This window comes from Coregonus lavaretus (assembly GCF_964263955.1).
Source record: "Coregonus lavaretus genome assembly, contig: HAP1_SCAFFOLD_3375, whole genome shotgun sequence".
Taxonomy (NCBI): Eukaryota; Metazoa; Chordata; class Actinopteri; order Salmoniformes; family Salmonidae; genus Coregonus; species Coregonus lavaretus.
In genome coordinates, this window is record NW_028165828.1 from 25,136 (window position 1) to 47,879 (window position 22,744).

At 44.6% G+C, this 22,744-nt stretch overlaps 1 protein-coding gene across 1 annotated transcript in view; it reads left to right on the forward strand.

Annotated features, from left to right (window-relative positions):
* Positions 1 to 4,730: 4,730 nt before the first annotated feature.
* The window catches only part of LOC311115443 (procollagen galactosyltransferase 2-like), a gene marked incomplete at its 3' end in the record, with an annotated part of 30,164 nt that continues 12,150 nt past the window's right edge, over positions 4,731 to 22,744 (forward strand). Inside the window, exon 1 of the mRNA XM_084190622.1 lies at positions 4,731 to 5,003. Coding sequence (XP_084046748.1) covers positions 4,774 to 5,003 — 230 coding nt within the window. The 5' untranslated portion in view covers positions 4,731 to 4,773. The remainder of the gene's footprint in view (positions 5,004 to 22,744) is intronic.

A 22,744-nucleotide genomic window follows, 5' to 3' on the forward strand; every position in this document is an offset into this window, starting at 1 on the left:
GACAGGGAAGATTTCAATTTACCGGACATTTGAGAAATGTAATGGACATCCAAATGCATTTAGATCCAACCTGGCACAGCCAGCGCCATCAATAAACAAGGAATGTTGGCCAAATGAGCCACATTTAGTTGTCCTATATCAAATTACAAGAACACTATTCCTTGAGTTTCGATGTGTATCATATGCAAAACTTTATCGCCTATTTTAGGGGGGATTTTTAGGCTACTTTCCTAAAACAATAGCTGTCAGAGATTTGAGCACTAAATGTATCAGATCATTGCATGCAAAGCATATAGGCTAAGGTGTCCACTGTATGATATTCATATTTTAATATATATATAAAGGAAGCTAAGCTTAGGCCTAACCCCAGAGAGATAGAGATATGCTGGTGGCATGCTACAACACAGTAATGCATTTCTTTATGTCAGATGGCTACTGCATCTGCTATACACATATAGATGTACAGAAGGAGGGTCATTTGTTAATTTTCCATCCAAGTATTTTGTTTAAAGATAAGCATTATATTGTTAGATTATATGAGTAACTCTGGTAGGCCTAAAACAGTCTTCCTCACCTCAAGTTCAACAGTTGGAGTCAGTTGGAGCGCCGGGGTGCACTGCTTTCATATTATAAGCCTGCAGTACCTAAAGCTTAATGATAGCCACATCATACTTTACAAGCGTTTCTAAACTTTATTAGGGTAATATCAAAAGTAAGTCGAGCCATTTGTTATAGGGAAAATACGAGCAGAAGAGAGAATGTAAACCAGGGAAAAAAGGCACTACCCTCGCCTGTGCCCCCCCCAAAAACACACAATCCTCCCCAAAGCAAAAAAATAAGTTTGACAACCCTCCCCTATTTTGGGCCACCCCTCTCCCCCATTAAATATCGACCTGTCCCTAGCAAGAAAGTTGGTCAGAGACAGCACGCTCAAGTGTTTTGGAAAGAAAAGAAAGAAGGGATACCGGTCTGTAGTTTTTGACATCAGAGGGGTTGAGTGTTGGTTTCTTGAGGAGGGGAGCGACCCATTTTGCAGTAAGAGGGGACGCAGACAGTGGTCAGGGATGGGTTGATGAGGGAAGTGAGGAATGGGAGAAGGTCTCCAGAGATGGTCTGGAAAAGGGATGAGGGGATGGGGTCGAGCGGGCAGGTTGTTGGACGGCTGGACCTCACGAGTCGCAGGATTTAATCTGGAGAGAGACGGGAGAAAGAGGTCAAAGGTTAGTTCTGTGTGAGTGGGACCAGTTGACTCAATAGGCTGAGTGAATGAGGAGCGGATGTCGTCAACCTTCTTTTCAAAGTCATTGACATAGTCGTCCACAGAGAGGGAGGGGGCGGAGGATTAGTTTCAAGTTTCAAGTTGTACGTGCACAAGTACAGTGAAATGCCTTTTTTGCAAGCTCCAAACCCAACAATACAGTAATCAATATCAATGTAGCACTAAACATAACAAGGTAGAATGAAAGAAAAATAAGAAAAACAGGAGACAGTAAGAAGCTATATACAGAGTCAGCTCTAATACCATATTTACAATGTGCAGGGACACTGGAGTGATAGATGTAGATATGTATAAGGGTAAGGATATATGATTAATCGAGTAGCAGCTGTGTAAATTATGATTGTCTGTGAGTGTGTAGAGTCAGTATAAATGTGTGTGCATGTTATGTGAGTGTCAGTGTGCTTGAGTGTGTAGAGTCCTGTGAGTGTGCATAGAGAGTGCAAAAATATAAATAAAATACAAGGGTCAACTCAGATAGTCCGTGTAGCCATTCTGTTAGATATTTAGCAGTCGTATGGCTTGGGGAGAGAAGTTGTTCAGGAGCCTGTTGGTGTCAGACTTGATGCACCACTACAGCTTGCTGTGCGGAAGCAGAGAACTGTCTATGGCTTGAGTGGCTGGAGGGAGGAGAAAGTGGAGAAGGGAGAAGGTGGAAAATAGTTTCCTAGGGTTAGAGGCATAAGCTTGAAATTTAGAGTGATAGAAAGTGGCTTTAGCAGCGGATACAGAGGAAGAGAAGGTAGAGAGGAGGGAGTGAAAGGAGGATATGTACCCCTAGGAAGTTGAGTTTTCCTCCATTTTCACTCAGCTGCCTGCGGCCCTGTTCTGATAGAAGGGATGCAGCGAACAGGTATAGAAAACACACACATAGATGACAAAGCTACAAAAGAGCAAAATGAGATCATCAGAAAATAACTAGGTTAGATACTCAAGTGAGAGAGTGGTGTGGAGCATTCCTCTCTTTCCTTCCTCTGCATAATTGTATTTGTTTGGGCGACGGTCTTAGTTTTGCCCCTTAGTCCATGTTGATGTGTCAACAATCAGCTGCAGGTTATAAGCAGTTAGCAGTTCACACACCAAGTAAGCTACTGGGAAGACAGACAGCACTTTAAGTAGATGGCCCTAGCGAGCAATAAGGCAGTACTACACAACAACAGATGAAGACAAAAATGATCCTTATCACCCCTGAAGATATCAGGAGCTCTCTAGCTATAGCTAGATAATTAATCTATATTTAGAAACTGGAGGTAGACATGGTAATGGCTGATCATCAGCATAGTGTCTGGAAACATGGAGGTAGACATGGTAATGATGATCATCAGCATAGTGTCTGGAAACATGGAGGTAGACATGGTAATAGGTGATCATCAGCATAGTGTCTGGAAACATGGAGGTAGACATGGTAATGATGATCATCAGCATAGTGTCTGGAAACATGGAGGTAGACATGGTAATGATGATCATCAGCATAGTGTCTGGAAACATGGAATGAAGTAAGAAATAAAGATGCATAACAAATTGTTAATAAACGTGTGATAGACATGTAATAAGCAATGGCTTCTATTAAAGAGGTGTACACCATTCACTTAAGACACAAAAAAGACAAATATGAAACATTGCAAATCACTGTGTGGAGAAAGCAAAGGAGGTCCTCTCTGACTTCAGAAAGAAGTATGTATGACACACAGGCAAGGAAGTAGGCAACACAAATAGCAGGGATCAAAAATCAAACTAATAAAATAAGGTAAAATAAATTCATCCATTTTTTTTAGAAAACCAAAGGGTGTGTGATGTTTGTACATATCATGTAAACATTCGAACGTTGTTTTGAGGTGCCTAGGAGGTCATGTGATCAAGAAGCTATTGAAATTCGAAGTAAAAAATTGAACTAATAAATTAAGTTAAAATACATTTGAAATGTTTTCAGAAAACCAAAGGCTGTGCAATGTGTGTCCCTCCCCTTTGAACAATACAACATTGGTTTGAGGTGTCTATGTCACATGGTCAAGGAGCTACTGAATTTTAAGTAACTTTTTATAAATATATATATTTAAATAAATGTTGAAATCATTTTATGAAAAAACCAAAACAACTATCCATATAAGGAATAAATGAAAGTTGAAATGAGATTGCTAAGTCATGTGGTTGAAGAGCTATTGAAATGATATACTTTCAAATATTTATATAAAAGTGTGTAAGTGCTTTTTGGGAAAACCAAAGGCTATGCAATGTGTGTCCCTCCCCTTTGAAATATACAAAGTTGGTTTGAGGTGTCAAAAATTGAACTAATAAATGAAGGTAAAATAAATAAAACTTTTTTTTTTTTTTTACGAAGGCTGTGCGATGTATGTCCCTACCCTGTGAACATTTCAACATTGGTTTGAGGTGTCAAGGTCACATGGTCAAGGAGCTATTGAATTTTAAGTGACTTTTTATAAATATATATTTTGTTTTTTAAACTTTGGAATAATTTTATGAGGAAACCAAAGGGTGTGCAATATGCCGCTCTATTTAAGGAATAATGGACAATTGAAATGGTTGAACAGCTATTGATGTTTGAATATTGTGATCAAGCACTTTGTTGAAGGTCCCTAAATAGTTGCATTGATGGTGCGCCAGGCTTACTACACCGTTGCCTTGTGATTATGAAACTCGGATGGGAATCTGGAAAATAAGACCTGTGCAATGTTTTACACTTTATTTCCTTCATAGAGAGCCTAACCTGAAGTGTATAGCTAAAATCGTTCGGGAGCTATTGATGTTTGAAGCCCCGAATGTTTGGCAAATATCGAAACTCAAACCAACTTTACCACGGTGACAGCCATGCCCAAGCAGTCAAATCACATGTTGTTACAATTATCTGTCTTTGCAACCACACAATAAGAGTAGTTACACATTTATACACATATTTCCCTCAGAACAGCATACAGTTTATGCAATGTGCATACATAGACTTGAACTGACAAACACAGTATTGTGAAATGTACAACCCTCTTTTGCACTTCATATGCAAGGTATTATCGATGCCTGGCAGGGACAATTTTCATTCTTCTTTCACCCAACATTATTTCACGATAATAGCCTATTGTGTCTAGGCTATCTGTTTTACAGCACATGATGCTTCAAGCTGCTGGATTTGAGTAAGAAAAGTTATTATTTACTTACTGAAATAATGTTTTTTCCCATGTTTGGAGTCTCCTCTTCTCTCCGTGCTGTTGCACGTGTTAGATTCCCCATTCTGTTTTATCAGCCCCTGTTCTGCCTATGTAGCCTAGTCTCCAAGAGAGAGATGGAAAGCTGTAGGAGAGCTATATGAACGTTTTGGGGAGCAGCCAGTGGGGAGGAGGTAGACTCTAGAGAGGTTACCCCTCTCTCTCCACCGTCCACACACTCCATCCCCTCCCCTTCCTACCTTCTTCGCTCCCTCCCACAATCCCTCACTCTCATATTCAGTCGCGGCAGAGCTCAGGTTGGGATAACGGTGTTATCTGGGAATGATGCCGGCGGTTGGAGCCGGACTGCTCTGCGCGCTGCTTGTCGCACTCATGCCGGGTGGCATGTCGGACTTGGTGACTCTGGTGCAGGACCCGGTCCGACCTGAATCGTCACTGCTGATGCCAAAAATCATGATCGCCATTCTGGCTCGCAACGCAGCACACAGCCTGCCGCACTACCTGGGCTGCATCGACAGGCTAGACTACCCGAAGGAGCGGATAGCTATCTGGTGAGAAACGCAACTAACTTTCTAATAACTTTCTAACGGTCAAATCGTCTCCAATAGTCTACAGCAGGGATCATCAACTAGATTCAGGCGCGGGACCATTTTTTCTTGAGCGGATGGTCGGGGGCCGGAACATAATTACAAATAGTTTCTAGACTGCAAATTGACCGCAAGAATCCCAAACATATATAATATTTCACTAAAACATAATAATTTCAAACCCTGCTTACATTTGTATACGATCACGTATCTCTATTATGCGTGGGAATAGGCCTACTAGGAACAGATTTCCAAAATTAAAATCAACTGGAGCTGATTTCCTGGTGTTTTTACAGTATTTAATGTCCAATATATATATATATATATATATATGTTCTTTTAAAACAAGATTTGCTCTGAAAAGTTGGGGAGGCAAATAAAACCACCCACGGCCCAGGGCGGTCGGTTGGGGCACACCCGCAACGATTCTTGCTTTGCACTTTATTATGGGAAAAAGTACGCTCATATAAGTAACATAGAGCTGTTATTGTAGTCGGTATGGTGTCGGTATTATAATGAGAACCTCCTGTCCTGTGCACGTAAAGAACAGAGACGCTGCTGTCAGCGTGAACGAGACCTGTTGCTGCGTTTTACAACGCCCTCTCAACGTGTGTCTGCTGGGTTCCTAATTGCATGTTAGGAGTAGATGAAAGGGCAGAGCATTTTGTTTACGGGTTTTTATTTATTTATTATGCACACACTGCAGAAATCAGGAGGCTTAAAACAGCAGCCAGGTATGAGGGCCCTTATTGCCAAAAAGTCTGCATCATCAATTCTCCACAGACAGTTACACAGGGGCGGACTGGGATAAGAATTCGGCCTTGGCATTTTATCCACACCTGTTGTGCTGTTTATTTGTCTCAGTATTTTCTCTGCTGTCATTGTGTATCTTCTTGTTCTCTGTCTGCCTGTCTGCTTAAACCTTATACATTATAAAAGCCAAGCTGTTTTAAGGCGTCAGCATGCTTCAGTTCGGCTGGCGGCTAGCCAAAGTCGGCTAGGTGAACCGAACGAGTGTGTTCGCATACTCTGTTAAAAGACATTAGATTGGAAAACGAGAAAAAGCGGCAATAGTACTGTTTGTCCATTTTGAGACGCCGTAGCCAGTATACACTTCCTCTAAATAATCAGAATTAATCTAAGATAACTCAATAAATCTGTCATTAATTTAGACGTTTTTGCCAATGAGATCTTAGTCGCGCTATTTTACATCTAACTAAGATGTTTGGGGCAGTATTTCAAAATATTGTCTTTTGCATGAAAACGATTTGTCTCTCATTGAAGGACAACAAAGACTTTACTGAACAATCCCTACTGTTGACCAATCACCAACAAAGGGGCATAGACTTCGGCTACCGACTTCGGCTTGCCTCAAGAAAAAATTTAATGTGCCGGAGCAACTGAAAAAACCCTTACCGAAGTCCAAAACGAACTAAAATGTCATAAAATGTCTTCATAATATATGCACAAACTCTTCCCAACTGTTTCGGCTGGGAAGCATGCAGGCGCCTTTGGGCTACAGTGCCTTCAGAAAGTATTCACGCCCCTTAACTTTTCCAACATTTTGTTGTGCTACAGCCTGAATTTTAAATCGTTTCAATTGAGATTTTTTGTCACTGGCCTACACACAGAGCCACATAAGGTCAAAGTGGAATAATGTTTTTTGAAATGTTGGTAAACTAATTAAAAATGAAAAGCAGAAATGTATTGAGTGAATAAGTATTCAACCAATTTGTTATGGCAAGGCTAAATAAGTTCAGGAGTAAAAATTTACTTTACAAGTCACATAATACATTGCATCACTCTGTGTGCAATAATAGTGTTTAACATGATTTTTGAATGACTACCTCATCTCTGTACCCCACACACACAATTATCTGTAAGGTCCCTCAGTGAATTTCAAGCACAGATTCAACCACAAAGACCAGGGAGGTTTTCCAATGCCTTGCAAAGAAGGGCACATATTGGTACAGTAGATGGGTAAAAAAATAATACAAAAGCAGACATTGAATATCCCTTTGAGCATGGTGAAGCTATTAATGACACTTTGGATGGTGTCACCCAGTCACTACAAAGATACAGGCGTCCATCCTAACTCAGTTTCCGGAGAGGAAGGAAACGAGTCGTCTCGTTGAATGACAACAAACACTTAATTGAAGAATTCCTATTGTTGACTAATCACTGATGAAGGGGTGTAGACTTCGGCTACCGAACTTCGGCTTGCCTCGAGAATTTTGTGTGTGTACACGAACAGCCCAAAATACCCTTGCCGAAGACCAAAACGAACAAAAACGTCACAATGACGTCATAATATATGCACAAACTGTTCTGAACTGTTTCGGATGGGAAGCTGTCAACAGAGTGCGGCAGAGACCGTCCTAGAGATATTAATGACACTCAGGTGTGTCCTATTACTCATTATGATTTCCCTGTTAAAAGAGGTTTGTTTTTTGTTGTCCTTTGCAGAAGCTTGAATTGTTTGTTGTGTGCTTTTGTCTCCTGAGTGAGTTTTCGAGACTTAGTGTTTGTTGTTTTTCCCATGTTACTGTGATCCTTCGGTTACCGTTTCTCAGTAAAGTATTATGTTTATCCTTAACCACTGATTCCTCATCTGGTCTCTTCTCTGCTCCTGGGTCCAACCTCACCATGTCACAGCAAGCTTCTGCCTCCAACATTGACCCAGTAGAGATCACCCAGATCAAGAATGTTGTAACCCACCAAGGAGCATTGCTGGGGCGGCTGCAAGAACAACTCTCCCAAATATCAGAGACCCTCCTGGCACTTACCGACTTCCTCCAATCACAGTCCAATCCAGGAGGAGCCCAAGTCTCATCGCCCAGTGCTACAGGCGTCGCCGTAGTTCCTCGAGGGAACCTGCACCGGGAACCCAAGATCCCTGCCCCCAAGCGGTATGACGGCCACTCGGGAGGATGCAAGGGGTTCCTCACTCAGTCCTCTCTGGTGTTCGAGCTACAGTCCTCCTCGTTCCACACCGATCGGGCCATGATCGCCTACACCATCTAAACACTCTCAGGCAAGGCCCGGGCGTGGGCAACGGCGGTGTGGGAACAGAAGCCACCATCCTGCAGCTCCATATTAGCCTTCACTGCCGAGCTGCGATGAGTCTTCGACCACCCAGTCGGTGGACGAGAAGCGGCCAGCCGACTGTTCAACATCCGCCAAGTGGCCAGACCAATGGCTGACTTCGCCATTGAGTTCCGCACCCTCGCCACCGAGAGTGGGTGGAATACGGAGGCACTGGTCACCGCTTTCTACCAGCGTCACCGCTTTCAAGCATTGGTCAATGACACTCTTAGGGATATGTTGAATCGGTTCGTCTTTGTTTACCTCGACGACATCCTGATCTTCTCCAAGACCCTTCCAGAACACATCCTGCACGTCCGCCAAGTCCTGAGATGCCTCCTCAGAGTCAACTGTATGTCAAGATAGAGAAGTGTGAGTTCCATGTATCCCAAGTCTCTTTCCTGGGCCACATTATCTCTACCGCCGGCATCCAAATGGACCCCGTTAAGGTTAACAGATATAGCCCCTGGTTCTCCTCAGACTTGACTGCCCTTGACCAGCACAAAAACATCCTGTGGCGTACTACATTAGCATCAAATAGCCCCCGCGATATGCAACTTTTCAGGGAAGTTAGAAACCAATATACACAAGCAGTCAGGAAAGCAAAGGCTAACTTTTTCAAACAGAAATTTGCATCCTGTAGCACTAACTCCAAAAAGTTTTGGGACACTGTAAAGTCCATGGAGAATAAGAGCACTTCCTCCCAGCTGCCCACTGCACTGAGGCTAGGAAACACTATCACCACCGATAAATCTACAAATCGAGAATTTCAACAAGCATTTTGCTACGGCTGGCCATGCTTTCCACCTGGCTACCACTACCCCAGCCACCAACTCTGCAACTTGCCCATGCCCCCCCCGCTTCTCCTTCACACAAATTCAGACAGCTGATGTTCTGAAAGAGCTGCAAAATCTGGACCCCTACAAATCAGCTGGGCTAGACAATCTGGACTCTTTCTTTCTAAAACTAGCCGCCTAAATTGTCGCAACCCCTATTACTAGCCTGTTCAACCTCTCTTTCGTAACGTCTGAGATCCCCATTGATTGGAAAGCTGCCGCGGTCATCCCCCTCTTCAAAGGGGGTGACACTCTAGATCCAAACTGTTACAGACCTATATCCATCCTGCCCTGCCTTTCGAAAGTATTTGAAAGCCAAGTTAACAAACAGATCACCGACCATTTCGAATCCCACCGTACCTTCTCCGCTATGCAATCCGGTTTCCGAGCTGGTCATGGGTGCACTTCAGCCACGCTCAAGGTCCTAAACGATATTATAACCGCGATCGATAATAGACAGTACTGTGCAGCCGTCTTCATCGACCTGGCCAAGGCTTTCGACTCTGTCAACCACCGCATTCTTATTGGCAGACTAAATAGCCTTGGTTTCTCAAATGACTGCCTCGCCTGGTTCACCAACTACTTCTCAGATAGAGTTCAATGTGTCAAATCGGAGGGCCTGTTTTCTGGACCTATGGCAGTCTCTATGGGGGTGCCACAGGGTTCAATTCTTGGGCAGACTCTTTTCTCTGTGTATATCAATGATGTCGCTCTTGCTGCTGGTGACTCTCAGATCCACCTCTACGCAGACGACACCATTTTGTATACATCTGGCCCTTCATTGGACACTGTGTTAACAAACCTCCAAACGAGCTTCAATGCCATACAACACTCCTTCAGTAGCCTCCAACTGCTCTTAAACACTAGTAAAACTAAATGCATGCTCTTCAATCGAATGCTGCTGGCACCCGCCCACCCGACTAGAATCACTACTCTCGACGGGTCTGACCTAGAGTATGTGGACAACTACAAATACCTAGGTGTCTGGTTAGACTGTAAACTCTCCTTCCAGACTCACATTAAGAATCTCCAATCCGAAGTTAAATCTAGAATCGGCTTCCTATTTCGCAACAAAGCCTCCTTCACTCATGCTGCCAAACATGCCCTCGTAAAACTGACTATCCTACCGATCCTTGACTTCGGCGATGTCATTTACAAAATAGCCTCCAACACTCTACTCAGCAAATTGGATGTAGTCTATCACAGTGCCATCCGTTTTGTCTCCAAAGCCCCATACACTACCCACCACTGTGACCTGTACGCTCTTGTTGGCTGGTCCTCACTACATGTTCGTCGTCAAACCCACTGGCTCCAGGCCATCTATAAATCACTGCTAGGCAAATCCCCGCCTTATCTTAGCTCATTGGTCACCATAGCAGCACCCACCCGTAGTCTGCGCTCCAGCAGGTATATCTCACTGGTCATCCCCAAAGCCAACACCTCCTTTGGCCGCCATTCCTTCCAGTTCTCTGCTGCCAATGACTGGAACGAATTGCAAAAATCTCTGAAGCTGGAGACTCTTATCTCCCTCACTAACTTTAAGCATCAGTTGTCAGAGCACCTTACCGATCACTGCACCTGTACACAGCCTATCTGAAATTAGCCCACCCAACTACCTCATCCCTATATTGTTATTTATTTTGCTCTTTTGCACCCCAGTATCTCTATTTGCACATAATCTCTTGCACATCTAGCATTCCAGTGTTAATACTAATTGTAATTATTTTGCACTATAGCCTATTTATTGCCTTACCTCCATAACTTGCTACATTTGCATACACTGTATATATATTTTCTGTAGTATATATATTTTTTGACTTTATGTTTTTTTTACCCCATATGTAACTCTGTGATGTTGTTTTTATCGCACTGCTTTGCTTTATCTTGGCCAGGTCGCAGTTGTAAATGAGAACTTGTTCTCAAATGGCTTACCTGGTTAAATAAAAGTGAAATAAAATAAATAAATAAAAGGTTAAGGCGTTCACCGACTGGCCCCATCCCGCCTCACTCAAACAAGTCCAGCGGTTCCTCGGGTTTGCCAATTTTTACAGGCGTTTTATACGTAACTTTGGTGCAGTGGCAGCGCCTTTCACGGCCTTAACCCGCAAGTCTCAGATCCGTTTTGGCTGGACCCCCGAGGCAGACAGGGCATTCGTGGAGCTCAAGGGACGTTTCACCTCCGGACCAATCCTTGTTCATCCTGATCCTACTCGTCCCTTCGTGGTAGAGGTGGACGCCTCGGACACCGGAGCAGGGGTGGTCCTTTCACAGCGGAACGAGGGGGACAAGAAACTGCACCCATGTGCTTTTCTTTCCAAGGGGTTCTCGCCAGCGGAACGCAACTAAGATGTAGGCAACCAGGAGCTCTTGGCAGTCAAGTGGGCCCTTGAGGGGTGGAGACACTGGTTGGAGGGGGCACCTCATCCTTTCGTGATCTGGACGGACCATAAGAACTTGGTCTCCATTCAAGAAGCCAAGAGGTTGAACGCTCACCAGGCTAGGTGGGCGCTGTTTTCTAACAGGTTCAACTTCACTCTAGCCTATCGCCCGGGATCCAAGAATCAGAAAGCAGACGCCCTGTCCCGTCAACACGATGTCTCTAACGTGGATAGGGACTCTGAGCCCATCATCCCCAGCTCCCGCATTGTGACTCCTGTGGTAGGGAGTATTGAGACCCCGGTACCACAAGTCCAGACCCGAGAACCTGATACTTGGGGGGGAGAGGGGGGTCCCACTAACAGACTTTATGTTCTGCAATCAGCCTGTTCTCAAGTACTACAATGGGGACACTCCTCTAAATTAACTGGGCATCCTGGGGTTAATTGGACACTGGAGTTCCTGAGTTGGAAATTCTGGTTGCCCAACATGATTGAGGATGTGAGATCCTTTGTTGCGGCTTGTTACACCTGTGCCCAAAGCAAGTCCTCACGACATCGACCGGCTGGGTTGCTCCAACCTCTGCCTATCCCCAGCTGGCCCTGGTCCCACCTGTCCGTAGACTTTATCCCAAGGGCTTACCACTATCCTGGTGGCTGTCGATCTGTTCTCCAAGGCAGCCCATTTCATCGCCTTACCCAAGTTGCCCTCGGAGAAGGAGACAGCTGATCTCATGATTACCCATGTCTTTCGACTACACAGACTTCCCCAGGACATTGTCTCAGATCATGGGCCCCAGTTCGTCGCATGGTATTGGAAAGCCTTCTGCTCCCTGTTGGGGGCGTCGGTGAGTCTCTCCTCGGGATTCCACCCACAGTCAAATGGGCAAACTGAGCAGGCCAACCAGGAGCTGGAGAAGTTCCTCCGCTGTTTCGTCTCCACTCAGGCCATCAACTGGAGCAAGTTCCTCATCTGGGAGGAATATGCTAATAACACACTGCCGCCCCCGACCGGGTAAACGGGTGTGGCTGTCCAACTGTGGTCTTCCCTTAAAGGTGGACTTGCGGAAGCTCGCTCCACGCTACATAGGACCATTCAAGATCCTGAGTCGCATCAACCCGGTCACCTATTGTCTCCAGCTTCCCAGGTCTATGAGGGTCTGTCCATCCTTCCATGTCTCCCGTCTCAAGCTGGTAAGGACCAGTCCCCTTAGTGTTTGTTGTTTTTCCCGTGTTACTGTGATCCTTCGGTTACCGTTTCTCAGTAAAGTATTATGTTTATCCTTAACCACTGATTCCTCGTCTGGTCTCTTCTCTGCTCCTGGGTCCAACCTCACCACGTCACAGGAAGCATGTGGACCCCTTAAGTGTTCATTACTGTTACAGGGCTCCAGACTAACATTTTCCCCTAGTGTCTCTGGTGCCACTAACTTTTACAGTTGGTGGCACCAGCCCATGAGTTATCATCTTATAAAGTAATTCATAGTACTTTATTAAGAAGTATAATAAATACACTACTGAGGTATTCAATAAATAAGTAGTTTTATGTCCAAGCAGGAATGCAAGTTTCAAGATACTTTGATGTGCAACCTAATCCAGTGATTGTCATGAATTTTGTTTGACAATTAGACTACACAGTAGTTGCTGTATTTTGCTGTCAAAATAAGAAATGTCCTTTTTTTATAGAGATGAATTACATACATCTTTATGTGCACTAACTAATATCATAAGGCTAATTAATTTGGGGTTCAACACCTGAGGAAGTGGAAACTAACACATGACAAACTCTAAATATAATACCCACTGCTAGTAGCCATGTATTCATCCAACAGTAAATCTTATGTCCTAAAAAAACGTTGCAGTTGTAGGCTACTACCCATGAGACCTATAGGTCTATGCCCTCGCAATGGCAGGTGCACATTTCGCACGCGCGCTGCTCCATATCTGAAAGCCATATCAAATATCTTTGTTGTAAAATAGTTGGTATTGAGCTGAATATTGAGAAATACAAATCATACCTACAGAAAGCTGAGAGCCTCCTCTCTTTGACGGGGACATTTTACATTTTAGTGATTTAGCTTATCCAGAGCGACTTACAGATAGTGAGTGCATACATTTTTCATACTGGCCCCCCGTGGGAATCGAACCCATAACCCTGGTGTTGCAAGCGCCATGCTCTACCAACGCTACAGGAGGCCCGAGGGGACGATGCTTCCAAAGCTGTCTTTTTCCCCCAATTGCTTTTTAAAATGTTATACGATCTCTCTCAGGCACATGGGGGAGAGGAGAGTGGCTTGCTCATCACAGCAGCAGGCCTCAGCGAGGGCACGGGGGCAGAATTGCTATATGGCCAATCCGCCCCTGCAGTTACAGTTTGAGGATCATGATTGCAGTAATAAGGCATGGCAAGCAGGCAGCCTGCCTGGAGATGGGGAGAGAGTAGTCACTGATCGGCTCTGACAGCGGCACAAAAGGTGGGTGCTCAGCGCACTGAGGAAGTCATGCGTAAAGTGCTGTGGAGAGAATCACGGGAGAGACGGAGGGTCTGGATGACTAGTCTACAGGGACAGAGAAAGTCAGTGCACAAGCATGTGGAGAATGCCCATCACATGTGGAGAATGCCCTATTTTGTTGCAAATGGAAATTTTTAAGAAGGACTTTATAGTTTAATGCGTTTTCTCTGTTTCTACCAGAATTGGAGTCAAGGCCCGTGGGATGCTTTTGTCTTTTGTTTTCCACTCATCCTTTCACAGCTTGCTTTTGTTTGCAGCTTTATGTATGTCTGTTTCTCATTGAGACCACTTTCCAACACACACACAAACATAATGATCTACCCTGGTGTTTTAACCAAAAGACTTAGACCTTTCTGTTTCCATCTATGCAGACTGGCACCCGTGTCTCGATGGACCATAGCTCCGGTGGACTTGCCCTGACTTGGGGCCAAGTCCAGCCCTTTTCAGCTTGCATTTACTAACTGTGAACCTTAACACCTTCTCACAAGGCAACTGTCTTGAAAGATGCAGAGGTTGTTGATTCTGCTCGCCATAAGGCTTTAGTGCCACACTCCTGATGGAAACACAATTACACGAGAGCCTACATTAACATAAAACATTGCAGACCCACTGATGTGGGGGTAAGTCTCAGTGGAAAAGCACCTTATGGTGTCTATGGTTCCGTTTGAAGCAGGCCTCTGCTCAGTTGAGCCTGAAACTTTGTCTTATGAATCTTCCCCAGACTTTATCATGTAGAGCCATTTCGATTTTCCACAGGAATGTTCTGATTCAGTACAGTGTACAGTGTACAGTGTACTGATAGTGTACTGTACCTGACTTAAACAGGCACAGTACAGTACACAGTGATGTTCACCTGACTACATCTTCCATGACAGCATAAAGCACATTGAAACATTATCTGTCACAGATTCTGTCATATCTACCACTACATGATATAACCTCCTTTCTGCCCCTCTCTTCAGCGCTACTCTTCCCTCCATAACTTTCTGACAGCCATACAGTTTGAGTTTGAGTGAGCAAAGTAATTGAGGGAGAGAAGAAATGTCCCAGCGTAGTTTGGGGGTGGAACCAGCTGTGGAACATTGTGTCCACACAGCACAGTCAGATCTATAGAAGCTGCAGACCCTATAGTAGGGGTAGGCAACTACATTCAGCCGTGGATGGTCTGGGGACTGGAGCATAATTATAATAATTTGTACACTGCAAATTGACCACAACTAAGCCCAAAAAGAGATTGTATTTGAAAATAACAATCTTTTCATACCTTGATTACTGTACATTGAGACACGATCACATACACTGTATCTATTTTTTTAATTTGTGGGAATATCTGGGAACATATTTCCTAAATTAAACTAATTTTTAGCTGAATTCCATTTTTGGCGCGAGGGCCGTTTGTTGCCCACCCCTGCCCTATAGGATCTGCCTGCTGCAGTCAAATGTCTGTCTGTAAACTTCCTCTGAGTCTGAACCAATTTTACATTTTAGTCATTTAGCAGACGCTCTTATCCAGAGCGACTAACAGTTAGTGAGTGCATACATTTTTCATACTGGCCCCCCGTGGGAAACGAACCCACAACCCTGGTGTTGCAATCGCCATGCTCTACCAACTGAGCTACAGGAGACTATAAAGGTCTCAGTATATCTCTGCATGCTCTCAATACTGATTGCCAATGAGAAGTGTTTGGCAAAGAGACATTTATTGGGTGGTTGAGCAGCCTAGATGTTCAGTGTTGATAATGACTGTACCATAAAGACGAGTTTTTGAAGTATGTGAATCTGCCAGAGTCAAACTGAGTAGAAAACTAGACATCAGTGTTTCTCAAAAGTTGCCTCAAATCTCAGTGTTGATAGGTGGTGTGTCTGTACTTATACAAGAGAGAGGAAAATCCATTCTCACTGTTGCTGTGCATTTAATTGGGATGCATGAGCCAATAGCCTCCTCCGATACTTGTACAACCGTTTTGTAAAAGTAATATAAAACGCAACAAATGTCAAAATGTTGGTATCCTTATTGGATCTGAAGTGTAACAAGGTCCCATGGGAATTGGTTTTCAAATGTAGAAATATACAGTATATGTATTGTATAAACATAAACAACAGTGGTTATACTGGTCCTCTGTAGCTCAATGTGGTCCTCTGTAGCTCAATGTGGTCCTCTGTAGCTCAATGTGGTCCTCTGTAGCTCAATGTGGTCCTCTGTAGCTCAATGTGGTCCTCTGTAGCTCAATGTGGTCCTCTGTAGCTCAATTGGTAGAGCATGGCGCTTATAACGCCATGCACATGACTGTAAGTCGCTTTGGATAAAATGTCTGCTAAATGGCATATTATTATATTATACAACCTATATAAAGAGAGAGGCAGTGAAAAGCCACAGAATGGTAGAATTACGATTTGTTATTAAATGTGTGCTGGCCATAGACCCAGTGCCAGTGGCTGATTACTGGGCGGCAGGGCCCAAGGCTGTGTGAGTGTGTTTGTATTGGGGCTGACGGGTAGAGCTTGTACACTGCTCACCTTTCAGTTCTCCCTGTCCTTCCTCTGCGACACGGAGACTGTCGCTGTTCATGTGTGTGTTTGTGTGTGTGCGTGCATGTGTGTACGTAGGGGCACATGAGAGTTTCAACTGGGTCATGGCTGGAGGAAGGGCAGTCTGTGTGTATGATAAAGACAGAGAACAGATGGGATAACACACTCTACACAGAAATCTTTCGTAGTCTGAAAAGCAAATGGACGTGTCTGAGTCTGACAGAGAGGACTGAGAGAGAGGTGAGAAAGACTCACACTGTGCTGTGAAAGAATGCAGGGAATGGTTATTAGGCAAAAGAGGTAGACAGGGGGCGGAGGCAGGGTGGTTGGCAGGCTTGTGTTGAGAATTACCCAGGGGCACTGAGCAGGTTAGTAAGTGAACCCACATTCCATCCATGCTCAAACAGTGTACCCTCCCCCCTCCCCTCCCTCCTCTGCCCCCAGGACAACATTGAGCTGGCTGCAGGCCAACGACTGGACACGGGGCCTGGACCCAGGCCAGTGATTGGTTGATGGAATGTAACTCAGCCATGTGATTGGTCCCCAGGTCATGACTATGTGTTGTGACTGGAGGGAAAGGCTGAACTCATCTTTGGGGCAGCGTTCAGGAGTAACTCAGTAGCCTGGAGCTAGGTCTGTGGGCTGTTTATTGGAAGTGCTTTACCAGGTGGTGAACTGGAGGGAGAGATGATTTGTCGATGTGTTTCGACATAGAGCATGTCAGGACTGTGACAAGACAACAGAAGCTGTTCCCGGAATGAACTGTATTGATGTGACATAATAACAAAGAATTCCTTGTTGTTTCTATACTCCCCATATTAGAGTATCATATAACATAGCATACTGCACAATGCACACACCAAGATGTCTGAACCACAAAGAAAAATTCTGAACCACATAGAATTGTTTAATGATAGAGAGTACCATCTAAACCATATGTGGCCTTAGACCTTATGTATACTAGTGTTGTTAGCACAGACAAATTCCAGTAGTTACCAACAACATCCTAAAGGACATGATGTGAGATATACAGTGCATTCGGAAAGTATTCAGACCCCTTTACTTTTTCCACATTTTGTTACGTTACAGTCTTATTCTAAAATGAATTAAATCAATATTTTTATATATATATTTTTTCCCCCTCATAAATATACACACAATACTCCATAATGACAAAGCAAAAACAGTTTTTTAGAAATGTGTGCAAATGTATAAAAACACAACAACTGAAATATCACATTTACATAGGTATTCAGACCCTTTACTCAGTACTTTGCTGAAGCACCTTTGGCAGCGATTACAGCATCGAGTCTTCTTGGGTATGCCTCGAGTCAAGGCACACACCTGTCTATATAAGGTCCCACAGTTGACAGTGCATGTCAGAGCAAAAACAAAGCCATGAGGTCGAAGGAACTGTCCGTAGAGCTCCGAAACAGGATTGTTTCGAGGCACAGATCTGGGGAAGGCTACAAAAAAATGTCTGCAGCATTGAAGGTCCCCAAGAACACAGTGTCCTCCATCATTCTGAAATGGAAGAAGTTTGGAACCACCTAGACTATTCCTAGAGCTGGCCGCCCGGCCAAACTGAGCAATCGGGGGAGAAGGGCCTTGGTCAGGGAGGTGACCAAGAACCCGATGGTCACTCTGACAGAGCTCCAGAGTTCCTCTGTGGAGATGGGAGAACCTTCCAGAAGGACAACCATCTCTGCCGCACTCCACCAATCAGGCCTTTATGGAAGAGTGGCCAGACGGAAGCCACTCCTCAGTAAAAGGCACATGACAGCCCGCTTGGAGTTTGCCAAAAGGCAACTAAAGACTCTCCAACCATGAGAAACAAGATTCTCTTGTCTGATGAAACCAAGATTGAACTCTTTGGCCTGAATGCCAAGCGTCACGTCTGGAGGAAACCTGGCACCATCCCTCCGGTGAAGCATGGTGGTGGCAGCATCATGCTGTGGGGATGTTTTTAGCAGCAGGGACTGGGAGACTAGTCAGGATCGAGGGAAAGAAGAATGGACCAAAGTACAGTGAGATCCTTGATGAAAACCTGCTCAGGACCTCAGACTGGTGCGAAGGTTCACCTTCCAACAGGACAACGACCCTAAGCGCACAGCCAAGAAAACGTAGGAGTGGCTTCGGGACAAGTCTCTGAATGTCCTTGAATGGCCCAGCCAAAGCCCGGACTTGAACTTTTACATTGAACCCGATCTAACATCTCTGGAGGGACCGAAAATAGCTGTGCAGCGACACTCCCAATCCAACATGACAGAGCTTGAGAGAATCTGCAGAGAAGAATGGGAGAAACTCCCCAAATACAGGTGTGCCAAGCTTGTAGCGTCATACCCAAGAAGACTCGAGGCTGTAATCGCTGCCAAAGGTGCTTCAACAAAGTACTGAGTAAAGGGTCTGAATACTTATGTAAATGTGGTATTTCAGGTTTTTGTTCTTTATAAATGTGCTTACATTTCTAAAAACCTGTTTTTGCTTTGTCATTATGGGGTATTGTGTGTAGATTGATGAGGAAAAAAATTGATTTAATTCATTTTAGAATAAGACTGTAACGTAACAAAATGTGGAAAAAGTCAAGGGGTCTGAATATTTTCCGAATGCATTGTATATCACTCACTGTCAGCTTTTACAGGATGATGGTGTGCTGTGATTCAGACTCTGGTTCCGATTTGTTCTTTACAAGGATGGGATTATCTCTATTCCATATCTCAGAGTCCCATCCTTCAGTGGGGAGATAGCAGATGCACCTTTAACCAGGCGGATCTTCTTCAGAAGTATAATGAGTCTAATGCCATTATAGTAAAGGATAAACCAGAAATTGTTGCCAATGCCAACACGACCCTTGCTTCCAAAGAGCTCCCTTTCTACCGGATTACAACATTGAAAGCTAAGTAGCAGTTCAATAACCAACTATTTCCTCTGATCTACACTATATTCCAACTCCCAGAATTATGTTGTGCTGTGTAGAATCTTGCTGGGAGTGTAGAAACTTGATCCACCTTTGAGTGCAAGTGTGTCACCTTAGGCCTGATAGCAGTGTGGGATCTGGAGGTGTATCTCATGGTTCTAATTCTTCTGTCAGGTCTGGGGAGGAGGGCCCTGGTTGATGTATTTTTGATCATGTCAGGAGATCCTTTGACATTTTTGAAGACAGGAAAAGATTTTGTTGGAATTGAAGCAGGCAATTCGGGCTTTTTTGAATGTAAATGATTATATCAGATTTGTTCTCTCTTGGTTTCTCTGTCTATCTCATCTTCCGACCCAGGCCTCCGTGTCTGCTACAGCCGCCGCAGCGAGTATCAGCTGCTGGACTCCACAGAGTAGTGAGTTTTCTCTCTCTCTCTCTCTCTCTCTCTCTCTCTCTCTCTCTCTCTCTCTCTCTCTCTCTGTCTCTCTCTCTCTCTCTCTCTCTCTCTCTCTCTCTCTCTCTCTCTCTCTCTCCCTCTCCCTCTCTTTCATGTGCATTAGATCATATCACTGGCACATGGCTGGTATGTGAGTGTGTGTTTGATTATCCCCAGTGCTCTGGCCCAGGGTCAGTCCGTTGGGGTCTGCATGTGGTGGTGGTGTGTGTGTCTGTTTCTACTCAGCTGGCCAGTACCCTGCCTCTCCTTCTGGTTCCCATTCCCAATCCCATACCAATTTTCCCATCGCCTTGGGCCAGACTTGTGCTTAGGCAGTAGCACAGTGACACAGGAACTCCTTGATTCACACAACATAATCCATACCACCTTCTAACTCACTCAACAGAACACGAACACACACACTCCTGATATGATTTACACACACCATTCTTACCTTAGGAGTGTTAATACTCAGCCAGTGGTTCCATCATAAAACCTGAAAGGAGATGGGACTGTTCCCAGACCTGTGTCTGACATCAGAGAAAACAGCTCCATGTCCCCTGCCAGGAGTTGTGGCTGTACTCAGAACATCCCGGGCCATATGTTAGTGTCAGTGAATCCCCAAAGGAGAGCTGAAACAGAGCAGAGTGCTCAGTTAGAAGGGCCTGTTACATAGCATGGAAGTGATTGTCTCTTGCCTAATAGTTCCAGAGGCAGCCCAGCAACAATGGATCTGGCCAATGCTGAAATAGACTGCCATCCAGACAAAGTAGTTCATTTCTTTTCAGAAAGACAGGAAAATACCTTAGCAGGAGAGAAAGAGAGAGAGAGAGAGAGAGCGAGAGAGAGAGAGTGCGAGAGAGAGAGAGAGAGAAAGAAAGAAAGAAAGAAAGAAAGAAAGAAAGAAAGAAAGAAAAAAGAAAGAAAGAAAGAAAGAAAGAAAGAAAGAAAGAAAGAAAGAAAGAAAGAAAGAAAGAAAGAAAGAAAGAAAGGTGGGGAGGTATGTTGTGTCAGGTAAAGGGTTTTGAGGGATGTTTTGTAACAGATAAAGAAAGAGAGAGAGAGAGTGAGAGAGATGGAGGTGGGGATCGTGAAGTGTTTTGAGGGATGTTATGATGACAGGACAGCTATTTATTCAACAGTGGGGAGGAGCTCATGTTGTCACAGAGGAAATATAATTTTAGTCCAGTCTGCCTGACTGTGTGTCATCATCCTGAGACACACTTTACTACTGCTGTTCATGCTCTCTCACTCTCTACCCATCCCTCTTCTATCCTTCCTGTCTCTCTCTCACTCTCTACCCATCCCTCTTCTATCCTTCCTGTCTCTCTCTCTCTCTCTCACTCTACCCATCCCTCTTCTATCCTTCCTGTCTCTCTCTCTCTCTACCCATCCCTCTTCTATCCTTCCTGTCTCTCTCACTCTCTACCCATCCCTCTTCTATCCTTCCTGTCTCTCTCTCTCTCACTCTCTACCCATCCCTCTTCTATCCTTCCTGTCTCTCTCACTCTCTACCCATCCCTCTTCTATCCTTCCTGTCTCTCTCTCTCTCTCACTTTACCCATCCCTCTTCTATCCTTCCTGTCTCTCTCTCACTCTCTACCCATCCCTCTTCTATCCTTCCTGTCTCTCTCTCTCTCTCTCTCTCTCTCTCTCTCTCTCTCTCTCTCTCTCTCTCTCTCTCTCTATCTCTCTATCTGTCTTTCTCATTTTCCTTTATAAACAAAGTGATTGCTTTTTCCATGACATAGACTGACCAGGTGAATCCAGGTGAAAGCTATGATCCCTTATTGATATCACTTGTTAAATCCACTTCAATCAGTGATATGAAGGGAAGGAGAAAGGTTAAAGAAGGATTTTTAAGCATTGAGACAAATGAGACATGGATTGTGTATGTGTGCCATTCAGAGGGTGAATGGGGTATGGTAGTAGGTGCCAGGCGCATCGGTTTGTGTCAAGAACTGCAACGCTGCTGGGTTTTTCACACTCAACAGTTTCCCATTGTGTATCAAGAATGGTCCACCACCCAAAGAACATCCAGCCAACTTCACACAACTGTGGGAAGCATTGGAGTCAACATGGGCCAGCATCCCTGTGGAACGCTTTCGACACATTGTAGAGTCCATGCCCCAACAAATCGAGGCTGTTCTGAGGGCAAAAGGGGGGGTGCAACTCATTATTAGGAAGGTGTTCTTAATGTTTTGTACACTCAGTGTATGTTTCAAAGCTGTCTGTGTATTTCATGTGAGTGACTAAGTGTGGGAAATGACATGTTAGGTATCAAGGCATTCAATGTGTGTCGAAATTGACAGTGTGAATTTATGGATGAAAGGGATTTATGTGTGTAGAAGGTATGTGTGGTAGCCCAGAGGTCAACAACACAGAGATTCTTCTGACAGATTTGCAAGTTACCTTGTTTGGCCTGACTGAGAGTGTGTATGGATAAGTCATGATAGGTCAGGTTGTGTGAGGATGTGGTAAGATGGGGTGTTTTATAGGCTCTAAGGGGGAGGAGCATGAGCCATTCTGTCCTGTGTTGACTGTGAATGTTCTGAGGAATTCGGCTAGAAGGTCTCACTCAACCCCTCCCCTTCCCTGCCATCTCATTCATCCCCTCCCCTTCCCTGCCAGGCCAGCATGCATTGCTGCAGCCACGTCAGCCTGGGGAGGGGGGGGGGGGGGCTACTGCAGACTTAATAGACACACACACAATTTAGATAGAGTGATGTATATCTGTTAACACTAGCTACGGTAAGAGGGCATATCCAATCCAGATACAGTAGAAGGATTTTAGGCATCGTAACTTTCACTGAAGTGTTTGTTGAGTGTTTTTGGACCAGGTGTGACCCTTCTGTCCCCTGACCCCTCCCATTGATCACTCTCACTGTCAGCTAATCACACCCTCCTCACTGATGATGGTATAGCCAGTCCAGGTGGGACCCATAGATAAAGGAGAGAGGGATGGAGAGAGAGAGGGGAAGGATGTGTAGGTGAACCTAGGAGCATGTGTTGTCC